This window comes from Pteropus alecto, unplaced genomic scaffold (assembly GCF_000325575.1).
Source record: "Pteropus alecto unplaced genomic scaffold, ASM32557v1 scaffold246, whole genome shotgun sequence".
NCBI lineage: Eukaryota > Metazoa > Chordata > Mammalia > Chiroptera > Pteropodidae > Pteropus > Pteropus alecto.
Genome location: NW_006437742.1, coordinates 1,568,566 through 1,584,510, shown reverse-complemented (window position 1 = coordinate 1,584,510; position 15,945 = coordinate 1,568,566). Strand labels below are relative to the sequence as shown.

Here is a 15,945-nt window from a genome sequence, read left to right as displayed (position 1 = left end):
AAGTCAGCCTTGAAATCGGTGAGAGTATGTAAACCACAGAAATTGGCGAGAGTATATAAACCACAGAAATTGGCAAATAATACAAATCAGCCTTTTTTTTTTTTTGCTGGAGAGCTGGCTGTTAAACATGTACCAACACATCACTACAAAGATATATACATTGATTGCATGCAGATTTTACATCAAAGAAAAATGTAAATATTTAGTTCTAACTAACAAAATGCATACTGGAGTATTTAGGGGGACACGTATCTACGCTGACAATTTATTTTAAATACATCAATAAAGTAAGATGGATAGAGGGATAGACAGGTGATAAAGTACAATATTAATGGTAGAATCTAGTTGGTGATATAATGGATGTTTGTGATAAGATTCTGTCAGCTTCTCTATGTACTTGAAAAATTTCATTAAAGACTGGAAAAAAAACCTTTTCCCATTAGGATATAAAAAATATTAACATATATACTTAATCCTATCCTTTTTACTGCTTCAATTTTTACATTTCATTTTTTAAACCAATTGCTACCTATTATGGTATACAATGAAGGGAGAGGATCTAAATGTATTGTTTGCTCAACAACTGAAGGGCATTTTTTTGTTTTCATCATTTTTTAAAGCTAGGTCATGGTAGGAGTATGTACCATGGAAAATGGTAAAGGGTACAACTCATGTTGAAATCCCAAAAGGAAAGAAGAAATACTGAGGATAACTGATGGAAGTCCATGAGGAGAGAAAAGGGATAGGATCCAGAACAAAGGTATAAAGATTCACTTTAGGCAAGAAGGATGACTTTAGCACTGAGTTGAGATGGGAAAAAATGACAGTTAGGATGCAGCAGTTAGCAGAGAGTCAGGCAGAAAGTGGAAGGTTCTTCCCAACGGCTGTGTTTCCTTTGAAGTAGGAAGAAAGACTATCTGCTAAAAATAATAAAACAAAATAGAAAAGAGTAATGGAGATCTAAAATAGTATTTGTATGAGATGAAACACAGAGCTGATTAGGAACTGGGAGAGAGACCGCTGAACAAGGAAGAAGGCTCTAGACAATACCAGAGATGAGGAACTTATAGAGGCACTCATCAATAGTTATATGATTTTTCTCTAGCAGTGCTCAAAAGCCATCATGCAGAAATAGAGAAAGCAATTAGCTGGACAGATTCAGAGTTGAGGTTTTGCTAGATGGGTATGATTCACAGACAAGGAAGCAAGGAGAATGATTCATCGGCAAGAACGTGGGTAAATAATGGATGGTGGAGTCTAAGTGAGATGTGGAAGGAAAAGGAGATAAAAAGGCAATGACAGATTTGGAGAAAGAAAATGGTCAAGGAATTGGAGATTTTGACAGGGTTGAAGAGATGGAATAATGAGTGTTAAAGAGAGTTGTGAGAGCCAGGATTAGAAGAAGGTTGTGGTCACAGAGTAATACACTAGAGTTTAAGATTTCAGAGGAAGTAGATTTCTAGAGATAATATATGCTGTTTTCCCACTGATTTAAGGTTAGAAAATGGGAAATGTGTTACTCTTCCCCCCAAAAAATTATTCTCAAGAAATAGTAAAATCACATTTAATAAACCACAAAACCTTTTGAAATCACATATGCAAGTGCCATGATCATCATCACAGACTTATGTGTAAAAATAGACTTAGATTTATGTCCTACCATGGCCACTTAATAACTGACCTTGAGAAAATCACTTATCCCTTCGGAAGCTCAATTTTGTTATCTGTAAAATGGTTATAATACTGTCACTATCTTGTAGAGTTACTGTAAGGTTTAAATGAGTTAATGTGCAAAATGCTTAGCACAAGGACTGGCACAAATAAGCCCTTAAAAATTATTAGCTATTAGGACTTCTGTTTCTTGGTAAGATGAAGTAAGCATGCTTCACCTTGTCTCTCTCACTGAATACAGTTATAAAACCTAGAGAGAATGGGTGGAACATCTGAAGACACTGAAAAGTACATAGTAGCAGGGAATAGGTAAGACACCCAGTATTTGAAATAACAAAGAACCCATGCCCAGACATAGCATAATCAAACTGCTGAAAGGTAAACAGAGTAAAAAGAAACTGTTTAGTTGGGAAATGATAGTCTTTCCAACTAAAGGTACCAGGACCATTGGATATCCATATGCAGAGACTAATGTAGACCTAATCTTATACCATACAGATAATTCAGAAATTAACTCAAAATGGTTCACAGACCTAAATGTATGAGCTAATGGTATAAATCTTCTAGAACACATATGAGAAAATCCCTCTGACCTTGGGTTAGAAAGAAACCTTAGTTACTGGGCCAAAACCAGAAGTGATTGAAAAATATAATTAGTAAGTTAGACTTCATCAAAAGCACAAACTTTTAAGCTTCAGAAGATGCCATCAAGAGAGGTGACATCAGTAAAAATGGTAGAGTAAGGACTCCTTAAAATTTTCTCCTCCATAAAGGCAATGAGAACACTGGTAGAAAACTGCCAGAATCAACTTTTTCTGAACTGTGGAAATTAACCAAAGGCTTGCAGCAATCTGGGGAACATTTATTCAAGAAAAATTCAAGAACATTTATTAGTGAGCTGAATCTCAGTAAGAATAGTAAGTTTTGTGGCATTTTAACATGACTTTTTCTCATCCTTTTCTCCCAGGTCTGTGGTAACCTTGAAAGCCAATCACCTCAAATCACAGTGAAAACAGCAGCCTGGCAGCCACTGGAAGAGAAAGACAAGGCTGGAGCTCATTCAAAGCACTATTCTCAGAGAATTTTTCATTATTTGACCTGTCTACTAGTTCCCTGGAAGATCCCATAAGCAATGCTGTTTATATTTGACTTCACTCAAAGGTCACTCAGTGCTAACAGACTTTGTCCCACGACCTTTACCCAAAACCATCAGAAACAGTTGTTGAATTTTGCAGCTACCTGAGGTGGTAGAGTTGAGGCAACTAGGTTAATAACCAAAAAGCTTAGAAGGAAATCCTGGGGAATGAAATGTCTTTAGGGGGCTCTGAAACCTAGAAGACCACACACATGCACAGGGATATCCACGTGGCCAGAGCTTTATGCATGCTCAGCAAAGACCTGAAAAAGTCCTAAGTGCACCTCTGACTAATCTTGAGTCTCTGAGTGAAGAGAAAGTGAAGGCTAAGATGAAATCGTAAACTGCCTGGCTGACTATTGAAGATGTGCTCAGCTTGCACACAAAATCCCTCGGTATGGGGGAAAGTACTAGTTCTAGACATAATTAAAATGTCGTGTTAAGTTAAAGAAGGTCACATATTATATGATTCCATTTATATGAAATGTCCAGAATGGGCAAATCCATAAGGACAGACAGCAGATTAGTGGCTGCCTGGGTTGGGAGTGGAAACAGAGACCCAGAACAATCTCTGGGATGACAAACATTCTAAAACTGGATTGTAGCGATAGTTGACCAACTCTGTAAATTTGCTACAAATCACTGAATTGTACCTTTGAAAGGAGTGAGTTTTATGATATGTAAATGATAACTCAATAAAGAAACGAAAAAAAAAAAGACTCAACTACATTCTATAAGAAATTCACTTTTTAAAAGCGAAAGTCACTTTCAAATATAGTAATACAGATCAGGATAAAAGTAAAATGGACAGAAAGTAATTCTGGAATGTTGGAGTAAGGACCGCTGAAAATCTGCTGCTCCATAAGAGCAAAAAGAACACTGGCAAAAATTGTCAAAATCAAATTTTTGATAAGTCTAGAAATTACGTAAAAGCTTTCAACAACATGAGAAACAGTTATTCAAGACGAATAGCTGAGTGTCAATAATAGGAAGGTTTGTTGCATTTCAACTTTCCATAATCCCATTTCCCTCTCTCTAGCTTTGCAGTACCTTGTAAACCAACAATCTAGCAACTATGATAGTGCTGAAAAAACCCAGCAGCCTAACTAATGATGGAGGAAGCAGAGCAGTTTTGAAGCTCCCCCAAAGCCCTATCCTAAGAGAACTGTCACTGTTTGACCTGTCTAGCACCTCAATGAAAAGCTACGAGGGCTTGTTTTTGACTTGGTTCATATCTCACTCTGTGGGGGTGGCCCATCCCTAGGGCATTTGTTAAAACCAATCAATGGGGATTGTTTTAACACTGCAGCACCTTGAGGTGACATTACCAGCTGGGGCTAACAAGAGGCTGACGAAAAACCTTAAAAGGAAACACAGGGCATGAGCATCACACTTCTGAATTAAAACATACTACAAAGAAGTACCAATTAAAACAGCATGGTACTGGCTTAAGGAAAGACATATAGACCAGTAGAAGAGAACAGAGAGGCCAGAAATAAACCATGCATATATGGTCAACTGATCTTTGACAAAACTGCCAGGAATACACAATGGGGAAATGACAGTCCCTTCAACAAATGGTGCTGGGAAAACTGGAAATCCACATGCAAAAGGATGAAACTGAATCCTTATCTTATGCCGCTCACAAAAATCAATTCAAAATGGGTTAAAGACTTAAAGTTAAGACCATCAACTCTAAAAGTCCTACAAGAAAACATAGGAGAAAGGTCTCTTAGCTTTAGTATTGGCAATGATTTCTTGAATATAACCCCAAAAGCAGGGGCAACAAAAGCAAGAGATAAGCAGAACTACATAAAACTAAGAAGCTTCTGCACAAGAAAAATAATAAAGTAAAAAGGCAACCTCCAGAATGGAAGGAAATATTTGCAAACCATATATCCGATAAGGAGCTAATATCCAAAATATAGGGGAACTCTTACAACTCAATGGCATTAAAAAAAAAAACTGATTAAAAACTGAGCAAAGGATTTGAATAGATGTTTCCCCACAGAAGATATACAAATAGTCAGTAAGTATATGAAAAGATGCTTACCATCACTATTAGGGAAATGCAAATCAAAACTACAATGAGATATGAATACTATTTTTAAAAAGTGTTGGCAAGGATCTGGAAAAACTGGAACACTTGTATACTTTTGGTGGAAATGTGGTACAGTGTGACTACTATGAAAAACAGTATAGAGGTTACACGAAAGATTAAAAATAGAAATACCATATGATAAATCAATTCCATTTCTAAGCATTTATCCAAAAGAACTGAAATCAAGGTCTCCAAGAGATATCGGCACTCACATATTCAGTGCAGCACTGTTCATGACAGCCAAGACACAGAAACAACCAAATGTCCACTGATGGATGAATAAAGAAAATGTAGTTATATAAATACAATGGAGTATTACTCAGCTTTAAAAGAGGAGGAAATCCTGCTATATATGACAGCATAGGTGAACCTTGAGGACATTATGCTAAGTGAAATAAGCCAGCAACAAAAGGACAGATATTGCATGATACAGCTTATATGAGGTATATAAAAAAAATCAAATGCATACAAGCAGAGGGTATAATGATAGTGGTCAGGGCTGGGGGAAGAGGAAAATGGGGAGTTACTACTCAATGGTTATAAAGTTTTAGTTATGCAAGATAACAAGTTCCAGAGATCTGCTGTATAACACTGTACCTACGGTTAACACTGTACCTACGGTTAGCAATAATGTATTGCACACTTAAAAATCTGTTAAGAGGTAAATCTCATGTTAAGTTCTTACCACAATTTAACAAAAAAGAAGAAAAACAGGGAATGAAATGTCCACAGTGGGCTTTTAAATAACTCAGACATATTCCTGGGACTCTATAAAGTACCAAACATGTGCAGTGCTATGTGTATGCTCAGGAAAGTTAGTACCTGAGAAGTCGTTAATCTCTCACTTCCAGCTGACCTTGAGGCTCTGTGCAAGCAGGAAGCGGAGTCTAAGACAGAGCTGCAAACTGCCAGCCTGAGTATTGAAAGAGTGACCCAACACACACACACACACACACTTCTCTCTCTCTCTCTCTCTCTCCCCCTCTCCCCTCTCCCCTCTCCTCTCCTCTCCTCTCCTCTTCTGTCTTCTCTTTCGCTCTCTCTCCCTCCCTCCCTCCTTCAATAAGATGGTAGACTTTTTGGTTCAAGGCACTGAAGTAAAACTCCCTACAGTCATTAAGGCCACTATGTTAACTGAACAGAGACTTCAGTGGCTGCATGTGACAAAGAATTCAAAATTGGCGGAACTAGTCCAGTAAAGTCACTAAACAAATAAATAGCAACAACAACAAACCCTGATTGGGATGACTGATTTTCAGAGTCATCACATTATTTTAAATGTCTAATTTTCAACAAAAATTTACAAGACTGTTATGGACTGAATTCTTGTGTCCCCCTCCCCCAAAATTCATACTCTACCCCTCACTGTGAGGGTAACAGAAGGTAGGGACCTTTTGGAGGTAATTAGGATTAGATGAGATAATGAGGGTGGAGCCTACATGAATAGAATCGGTGCCCTTTTAAGAGTCATCAGAGATTTGCTTCCTCTCTTTGCTCTCTGCCATATGAGGATCCAACAAGAAGTCAGCAGTCTGAAAACCCAGAAGAAGGCTCTCATCAGAACATGCTGGAACTCTGATCTCAGATTTCTATCCTATAGAACCGTGAGAAATAAATCTGTTTTTTATAAGCCACCCAGTCTATGGTACTTTGTTACAGCTGTCTGAGCTAAGACGAAGACATTACAAACAACAACAACAAACCAGGAAAGTACGACCCATACACAGGAGATTGATAGAAACTATCCTGAGGAAGCACACTTGACTTCTCAGACAAAACTTTAAGAGTTATTATAAGTTCAAACAATTAAAGGAAATCATGTATAAAGAACTATCAAGATGTTTTAGAATGCCTCACCAAATAAGGAATATAAATAACAAAAAAATTGTAATAAAGAACCAAATAGAAATTCTAGAGTTGAAAATGTACTAGAGGGGTTCAACAGAAGAACTGAGCTGACAGAAGAAAGAATCAGAAAACTTGGAGATATGCTAACTACCTTATCTGAGGAAGATTATGCAATTTGAGTAGCAGAAAGGAAAAAAAAATGAATAAAAATAAGAGAGCCTCAGAGACCTGTGGGAGACCATTAAACATACAAACATATGCATAATGGAAATCTCAGAAGGAGAGGAATGGGCAAAGAGATATTTGAAGAAGTAATGGCTGAAAGTTTCCCCAAATTGATGAAAACCATTAATCTACACATTATAGAACCTTGAAAGACTCCAAAAAAGATAAACTCAGAGACTGACTTGTAGTCTGTCCGAAGAGACATTTAGACATGTAGCCAAATTGTCAAAAGTGAAAGATGAAGAATGAGTCTTGAAAGCAGCAAGAGAAAAGACATACATTATGGACAAGGAATCCTAAAAATAACAGGTGACTTCTCAATAGAGATACTACAGGGGCCAAAAGGCAGTGAGATGACATATTTGATATGCTGAAAGAATAATACTACTAACCGAAAATTCAATGACTGGCAAAAACCTATACTTCAAAACTAAAGGAGACATTAAAATATTCCAAGATAAACACAATCTGAGAGAGTTTATCACTAGATGACCTGCCTTATGAGAAAAATTATAGGGAATCCTTCAGGCTGAAATAAATGCACACAAAGAAAGAGCACTAGTAAAGTTGACTACATAGGTAAACATAAAATACAGTATAAATGTTTTTGTCTTTGTAACTTTTTCTTGTCCTATCTGACTTTAAAAATCAAAAGATAACTGCATAAAGCAATAACTATAAAACTGTTGACGGACTTAAAATCTATAAAGATGTAATTTGTATGGCAACAATAGTACAAAGGAGGAAGGAGAGAACAGAACTAAACAGGAACAAAGATTTTGAATATTACTGAAATTAAGATGGCATTAATACAAACTAATTTGTTCAAGCTAAGATGTTAATTATAACACCCATGGCAACTACTAAGAAAATAACTAAAAAAATAATAAAAGCAGCAACAAGTTAATTAAAATGATATACTGGAAACATCTGTTTAACATAGAGAAATAAATGAGTGATAGAGGAACAAAAAAGATATAACATATACAGAAAACGAATAGCAAATGGCAGATACAAATCCTACCTAATCGGACTCCTATTAAATACATGAAATATAAATAAACTAAACACTCTACTCAACTCAATTGGAAGAATAGATTTTAAAAAAGAAAACACGATCTACTTGCTGTCTATACTTTAGATTAAAAAAAAGGTTGAAAGTAAAAGGATGGAAAAAGATATTCAATACAAAAAAGAGTCAAAGTAGAGCACGGTATAAGAAAGTTGAGTCTTTTCTCTTTTTTCCTTGGTGAGTCTAGCTAAAGGATTGTGAATTTTGTGAATCAATTTTTGGTTGTTGATTTTCTCTATTTTTTAATTCTCTATTTATTTTGACTTTAATCTTAATTTCCTGCCTTCAGCTTGATGTGGGTTTAGTATGCTCTTTTTGTAGTTTATTTTTTTTAAATTAACCTTTTTAGAGCAGTTATAGGTTCACAGCAAAATTGAAGGAAGGTACAGAGATTGCCCACATACTCCCATCTCCACACATGTATAGCTTCCCCCATTATCAATACCACCCATCAGAATGGTATATTTGTTACAAATAATGAACCTACATTGACACATCATAATTACCCAGCCTATAATTTACATTATAGTTCATTCTTAGTGTTGTACATTCTATGGGTTTGGACAAATTTTTATAGTTTATAAAGCAGAAGTTTTGGTTATCAATTTGATATCTTTCTTCTTTACTAATATGGGCATTTACACCTTTATATATCCCCCTAAATACTGTTTTCACTGCATTTCATAAGTTATAATACACTGTTTTGTTTTTATTCATCTCAAAGTATTTTCTAATGTCCCTTGTGGCTTTTTCTGATCCATTGGTTATATGGTATTTAATTTCTGCATATCTGTAATTTCCTAAATGTCCTTCTATTATTGATTTCCAATTTCATTCCACTGTGAATAGAAGTGGTGAGAGTGTACAACCTTATCTTATTCCTGATTCTGGGGGAAATTTTTCAATCTTTCACCACTAATTATGACGTGAATTAATTAACACAAATATGTGGCCAATTCATTTCTGACAAAAATGCAAAAGCAAGTAAATGGAGAAAGAATACTCTTTTCCACAATTAGCTCTGGAACAACTGGACATTCATAGGCAAAAAAGTGAACTTTTATTTAAACCTCACACCTTATACAAATATAAAGTCAAAATGGATCATAGATCTAAATGTGAAGTATACAACTATAAAACTGTTAGAAGGAAACAAAGGAAAAAATCTTTTTCATAAACTGATGTTAGACAAAGTTCTTAGACATGAAAAAAACCCCATGATCCACAAAAGAAAAGTTGACACGCTGGATTGTATCAAAATTTAACACATTTGCTCTGAGGCAAAAAACGGAAAACAACAAAATGCTGCTGAGAAAAACGACATCCTGTGTTCATGGATTGAAGACTTAATGTTGTTATGATGTCAATACTACCCAAAGTGATCTACAGATTCAATGCAATTCCTATCAAATTCCCAATGACTATTTTTTTGCAGAAATAGAAAACTCCATCCTAAAATTCATATGGTATCTCAAGGGACCCCAAATAGCAAAAACAATCTTGAAAAAGAAGAATAAAGTTGGAGGTCTTGCACATCCAGATTTCAAAACTTACTACAAATCCATAGTAATTAAAACAGTACAGGCACTAGCATAAAGACAGACATATATATCAATGGAATAGAATGGAAAACCTAGAGAGCGACTCTTGCATTAATTGTCAACTGATTCTCAGGGAGGGTGCTAAGACCATTCAATGGGGAAGGACAATCTTTTCAACAAGTAGTACTGGAAAAACTAAATATCAACATGCAAAAAAATGAAGTTGGATCCTTACCTTATACCATACCATATACAAATTTAACTCAAAATGGACCAAAGACCTAAATGTTAAGAGCTAAAACTATAAAACTCTCAAAAGACGATATAGGGGAAAAGCTTTGTAACATTAGATTTATCAATGATTTATTGGATATGACAGCAAAAGCACAGGAAACAAAAGAAAAAAATGACAAATTGGACTTCAGAGAAAATAAAAACTTTTGTGCATCAAAGGGCACTATCAACAAAGTGAGAAGGCAACCCATGGGATGGGGGAGAAAATATTTGCAAATCATGTATCTGATAAGGGACTGACATCCAGAATACATGAATTGCTCCTACGACTCAACGACAAATAAACAACCTATTTAAAAAATGGGCAAACGACTTAAATAGACATTTCTCCAAAGAAAATATACGAATTACTAAAAAGCACATGAAAACATGCTCCACTTTACTAGTCATTAAGGAAATGCAAATCAAAACCACAGTAAGATACCACTTCGCACCCATTAGTATGGCTATTATAAAAAATAATAAAAACGTAAGTGTTGGCAAGGGTATGGAGAAACTGGAATCCTTGTGCATTGCTGGTGGGAATATCGAATGGTACAGCCTCTGTGGAAACCAGTATGGTGGTTCCTCAAAAGATTAAACATGATTCAGCAATTCCACTTCTGGGTATATACTAAAAAGGACCGAAAGCAGGGACTTGAACAGGTACCTGTGCATCCAGGTTTAAAGCAGCATTATTCACCATAGCCAAAAGGTAGAAGCAACAAAAGTGTCTATTGAAAGATGAACGTTAAAACAAAAATGTGGTAGATACGTACAATGGAATATTATTCAGGCTTAAAAAGGAAGGAAATTCTGACACATGCTGCAACACAGAAGACCTTGAAGACATTATGCTAAGTGAAATAAGCCAGACATAAAAGGATAAATACTGTATGATTCCACTTATATGAGCTACCTAGGGTAGTCAAATTCTTAGAGATAGAAAGTAGAATGGTAGTTGCCAGGGGTTGAGTGGGGGAGGGAGAAATGGGGAGTTAGTGTTTAATGGGTACAGAGCTTCAGTTTGGGAAGATGAAAAAGTTCTGGAGATGGATGGTGGTGATGGTTGCATATCGATGTGAATGTACTTAAAGCCACAGAACTGAACACTTAAAAAATGGTAAAAATGGTCACCTTTATGTTAGGTGTATTTTATCAAAATAAAAGAAGTTTGCTCTGCAAAAATCAGTCTGAAGTGAATGAAAAGACAAGCTATAGACTGGAATAAAATATTTGCAAGTCAGATAACCAACAAAGAATTGCATTAAGAATATATAAAGAACTCTCAAAAGTCATCAGGAAGGAAATAAACAACCAAATTAAAAAACAAGAAAAGATCTGAATAGACATTTCAGCAAACAGGATATAGGATGGCAAATAAGCATATGAAAAGATGTTGAACATCATTAGCCACTAAGGAAATGCAAATTAAAACTACAATGAGGTACTACTTCACAGTTAATAGAGTAACTAAAATAAATACCAACAATACCAAATGCTGACAAAGATGTAGAGCAACTTGGAACTCTCATACATTGCTGGTGGAAATGCAAAATGATTCAGCCACTCTGAAAAATGGTTTGGCAGTTTCTTACAAAGTTAAACACTTACCATATGACCCAGTAATCCCACTCCTAGATATTTACCTTAGAGAAATAAAAATTGTATGTTCACAAAAAAACCTGTATAAGAATGTTCATATCAGTATTATTCATAATCACCATTTCCTGGAAACAGCCCAAATGCACTTCAATGTGTGAATGGATAAACAAACTTTGGAACATCCACTCAATGGAACGCTACTAAGCAAAATGAATGAACTACTGATACACATAACAACTTGGATGAATCTCAAAGGCATTATGTTGAATGAAAGAAGCCATTCTCAAAAGCTTACATATTATATGATTCCATTCGTATGACATTCTCTAAAAGACAAAACTATAGTGATGGAAAACAGATCAGTGATTGCCAGAGATTATGGGTGGTGTTGGGGCTGACTATCAATGGATAGCATGAGGAAGTTTTAGGGTGATGGAGCTGTTCTCTATCCTGATCGTGGTGGTGATTACATGAATCTACACGACTGACAATTCACAGAATTGTACATCCAAAAAAATCAGACAGTTTTATTGTAAATTCATTTCAAAAAAATAGAAGAAAATATTGGCTATATCATCATTATCAATAGTTATACTTTACTGATTAATAAAGATATTCTGAATTAGTTGTGAAATAGGATCTAAAATCATTAAGGTTGTTTTATGTCTGGTAGAATAACTTAAAGGTATAGAGAAAAAAATCAATAACACTAAATGTAAAAATTTAAAATTTCTACTAGCTCCTTTTTTTAATATTCTGTATAAGGATAATATGCTCCCTCCGGACCATTTTCTATGAACATTGTTATATACTGGATATGGAATTAAGTAAGCACTCAACTTGGAAGTCTAGGACTCTAGGTTACATTCCTAAATCTAACACTGTAAGAAAACTCTCGACTTGCCTTTTGTGCCTAATTTTATCTTCCTCTTCATTGAGGTCATGTACTTGTCTGCACTTGTCTTTTTGTGGTATGCTGTGAAGGTTTAAAGCAAGGAGTTTCAAAGATAGGAAAAAGAACAGATTCATACACCACCCACCACCCACCCCAAATACCAAGCACTGCTCTAAGTGATTTACATGTATTATTTCACTTCATCCTCCTAACAATCCTGCAATATAGCTACTATTAATATTCTCAGTTTAAAAATGAAACTGAAGCTTCTAGGGGGAAACATGCCCCAAATCGTAAAACTAGTAAGTGGAGAACCAGGATTTTCCCAGCAGTCTGCCTCCAGAATCCATGTTCTTAATCGCTAAGCTATGTCTCTTCACAAAAGGCTATTTGTTAGTTCTTTTCCTTCCCTCACCACTGCTCTTCCATGTCTATGGTCTCACTGTCTCTAACAATTCATTCATTCTCATGGCTTTACCTGTCATCTACGCATAGATGAGTCCCAGTCCTGTAGATCTGGTTCTGACCTCTCCCCGAGCTTCGCTTCTGCATGTCTAACAGCCTCTTCAATATCTGCATTTCACGATCCTGCCATTCTCACAAATTCAACATGCTTAAACTCAAACTCATCATCTTCCCTCAAAATTTCCCCATAAATGCTTTCTTAATTTTGTTAATTGTTTAGTCACCTAGCCTTGAAACATCTGGATTACCTCTGACACATTCCTCTCCATTAACCCTCCTCCTTAAGTCTCAGTCAACAAGTTTTACCAATTCTTCCTTCGTAATGTCTCTTATAACCATACCTATGTCTCTTCACATCTCCACTGCCATCATTTCAGTCCAGATCCTCATGCCTAAATGACTGTAGTACCTCCTAAATCATTTTCCCTGCTTCCAGTTCTTCTCTCTCATTCTATTTCTTGGTCATCATATTAATCATGTTAAAATACAACTTTTATCATGTTCTTCCTGGCTGAAATACCTTTAACTATATCCAAAGTAACTAACCGAATAACTCTGCATAGAGTTAGACTACCCACCAAAGAAAGGTCAAAAATTTTAGCTAACTTGTCTCTGATAACACCCTCAAACATGCCATAGTGCTTACACGATCTGCTGCAACTGAAATGCCTTTCCCTCTCCTTCCTAAAGAACAGGTACTATTAAAAAAATTTAAATCTTACCTCCTCGGAGAGGCCTTCTTCAGTCGTGCCAATGCACAGTGGCCTTTCTCTCCTCTGAACTCTTACAGCACTTAATAACTGTACGTCACATTGTTACTAGATGCCACTTTTCTCTCTCCAACCAGACTGTAATTGGCGCCAAGTCAGAAATCATTTCTTAAACTTCTGTGCACCTTCCACAGTGCCTAGCAAAACTTATCTGTTAAACTCACTCTTTCTCGTTAAGATATGGACAATTTATCTATATATTTTGTGCTAATTTATACTTCAGCCTAAAGACCTTTTACAATCTAGCCTCGCCTACCTTTCCAGTGTCATCTCCCTGCTGTATCCTATACTGCCTGCCACACTGAACTTTTTCATTGTTCCCTAGACACGCCAGGTCCTTTCACAGTCCTGTTCTTATTTACCCATTATCTATAATGCCTTCTCCCCCTTATTTACCTGACAAATGTCTACTGATCTGTCAAGACTCAATAAAAATGTCAACTTATGAATCCCCCAACTAGACTTAGATGCTCTCTATGTTCTGTGCTCCCTCAGCATCTTATTCACATCCCTATAATAGCAATTTCCATGCTGAACTGCAACTAACTCTGGACATGTTTGTCTCTCTCATGGGACTATACATTCCTCAAGAGTAGTGATAGTGTGTATTTCCCTCACTCCCTTCTCTAACTCTTCATATTTAGTGCCCTGATGTTAAATCTCTCTCAGTGAATGAATATTTCAAAGTTAGTGGTGACCACATACCTTGGTAATAAAGAGCCTTAAGGAAGGAGTGACGATCAGCTCCCTGAAATAAAGAGTTTTCTATTTCCATTTCTCGCCGGGTCAGCTGTTTGCTCTTTGCAAATCTCTGTGGCAGGCAAAGGATGCGCTGACGCTCTGAGATCCTTTCTTCAATATCTTGAAGACGGTTCTGTATTGCTTCAGGGGTTGCCCTCAGTCTCATCCTCTGAAACCAGAAAAAAAGAGATGGAATATATCATAGAGGACTCACCCTGAAAGTGATGGTCTGATGCCTCAAGTAAGATGATCAGGGCCCGAAAATGAGCATTTGTACATATGGTAGCGAATAAGTCAAAGGACAGCTTCTCTTTTACCAGGGTCCTTATCCTAGAAACTGAAGAAGATTCAGACGCAAAGCTCAGTTTTGTGAGAACTAAAAATTAAAAGGTTCTGTGCCAAGTGAAGAGATCTCGCTCTTTACTGTCCAGAAGAAACTCGCCTCACTTACCTTTTCGCCTGAAACATGGCTCTTCCAGATTAAGATTTCTGTTTCATTGAGCCCTAGTTCCCTGAGAGAAGCTGTTTCCTGGTCCTTCTCATGCAGTGTCTGGAACTGGGACAAAGTCATAGTCCCCGCTGCTTCCTTCCCAAAGGGCTTATACATAGTACCAGGAGCAAAGCTCTCTTTCTTAGACACACATCTGCAAGAAAAGCAGGAAGAGAGTAAGAACATCTTCAAGTTACCACAATTCACAGAAACGGGGCTCGCTATGAAAAGAGGCACAATGAAACTCATCGGTAATTTCTCTCAAGTCCTATTTCTAGGCTGAAGCACCACTGCAACAATATGGAATTCTACCAACAGTCTCCTCATCTAGGACCAATAAATGACTGAATCAAGTATTTATTTATTGAGTACCTACTATACACCAGACACTGTGCTAGGTACTGAGGATTTAACAGTAAAAAAGAAAAAAAAAATGTTTTCTGCTTCTGTGGAAGAACAGTGCAAAGATAGGCAAGTAAACAGGCAACGATAATGTCGGGTTATAAGTACTATATCTGCTGAGGCTTCCCTAAGTACCTTTCACAAGAAAGGTACTTAGCCCAGACGTCATAGAAAGTGGGAAGATTCCTAGAAGAAGAGACAGAGAAGCAAAACCCTGCCTGATATGTAGAAGTTTGCCAAGGCACGGGAGCGGGTGGGAACGGAGTGTTCCATCCAAACTCTAAGAGGGGTCTGTCACCTGAAGGTGAGGATCTATGATACTCTGTTTGCAAAATCAATACCTACTGCTCAATGGAGACGGCGGTATCAAGTTGATGCTGAAGGAGGCTTTTCAGCTGCCTCTCCCCTTCTGTTTCCAACTCTTCCAGGACATGCTCATCACTCTTCACACAGCTGTTTACCCTGGAATAGATATAAGAATATATTCTTTGTCTACCGTTAGTGACCCCATTTGTTCAAAAAGCCTTCTTGAACAATTTGTTGCCTTTTATTAGTCATTCTGCAAACATAAAATACCTACTTACACACAATACACTCTGTGAGGTACTGATGGAGTTAAAGATATTCAAGACATAGTCCCTATCCTTAAAAAGTTTGCAATTTACTTAGGGAGAAGGAATATTTGAGTGTATCTGTTACATGCATGTGGCT

The 15,945-nt window shown here is 36.6% G+C and overlaps 1 protein-coding gene across 4 annotated transcripts in view; it reads right to left on the bottom strand.

Annotated features, from left to right (window-relative positions):
• Positions 1-15,945, bottom strand: part of RBM41 (RNA binding motif protein 41) — a 58,253-nt gene that overhangs the window by 39,151 nt on the left and 3,157 nt on the right. For 2 of the 4 annotated variants that reach the window (XM_025048885.1, XM_015591656.2), the window contains 4 exons: positions 15,580-15,696; positions 14,794-14,986; positions 14,307-14,511; positions 12,376-12,447 (listed from right to left, as the gene is read on the bottom strand). In XM_025048885.1, the coding sequence (XP_024904653.1) occupies positions 12,376-12,447; positions 14,307-14,511; positions 14,794-14,986; positions 15,580-15,696 (587 nt within the window). Of the gene's footprint in view, positions 1-12,375; positions 12,448-14,306; positions 14,512-14,793; positions 14,987-15,575; positions 15,698-15,945 lie in introns of those variants that run through there. The other 2 variants (XM_025048886.1, XM_006914791.2) reach the window with 2 other exon arrangements.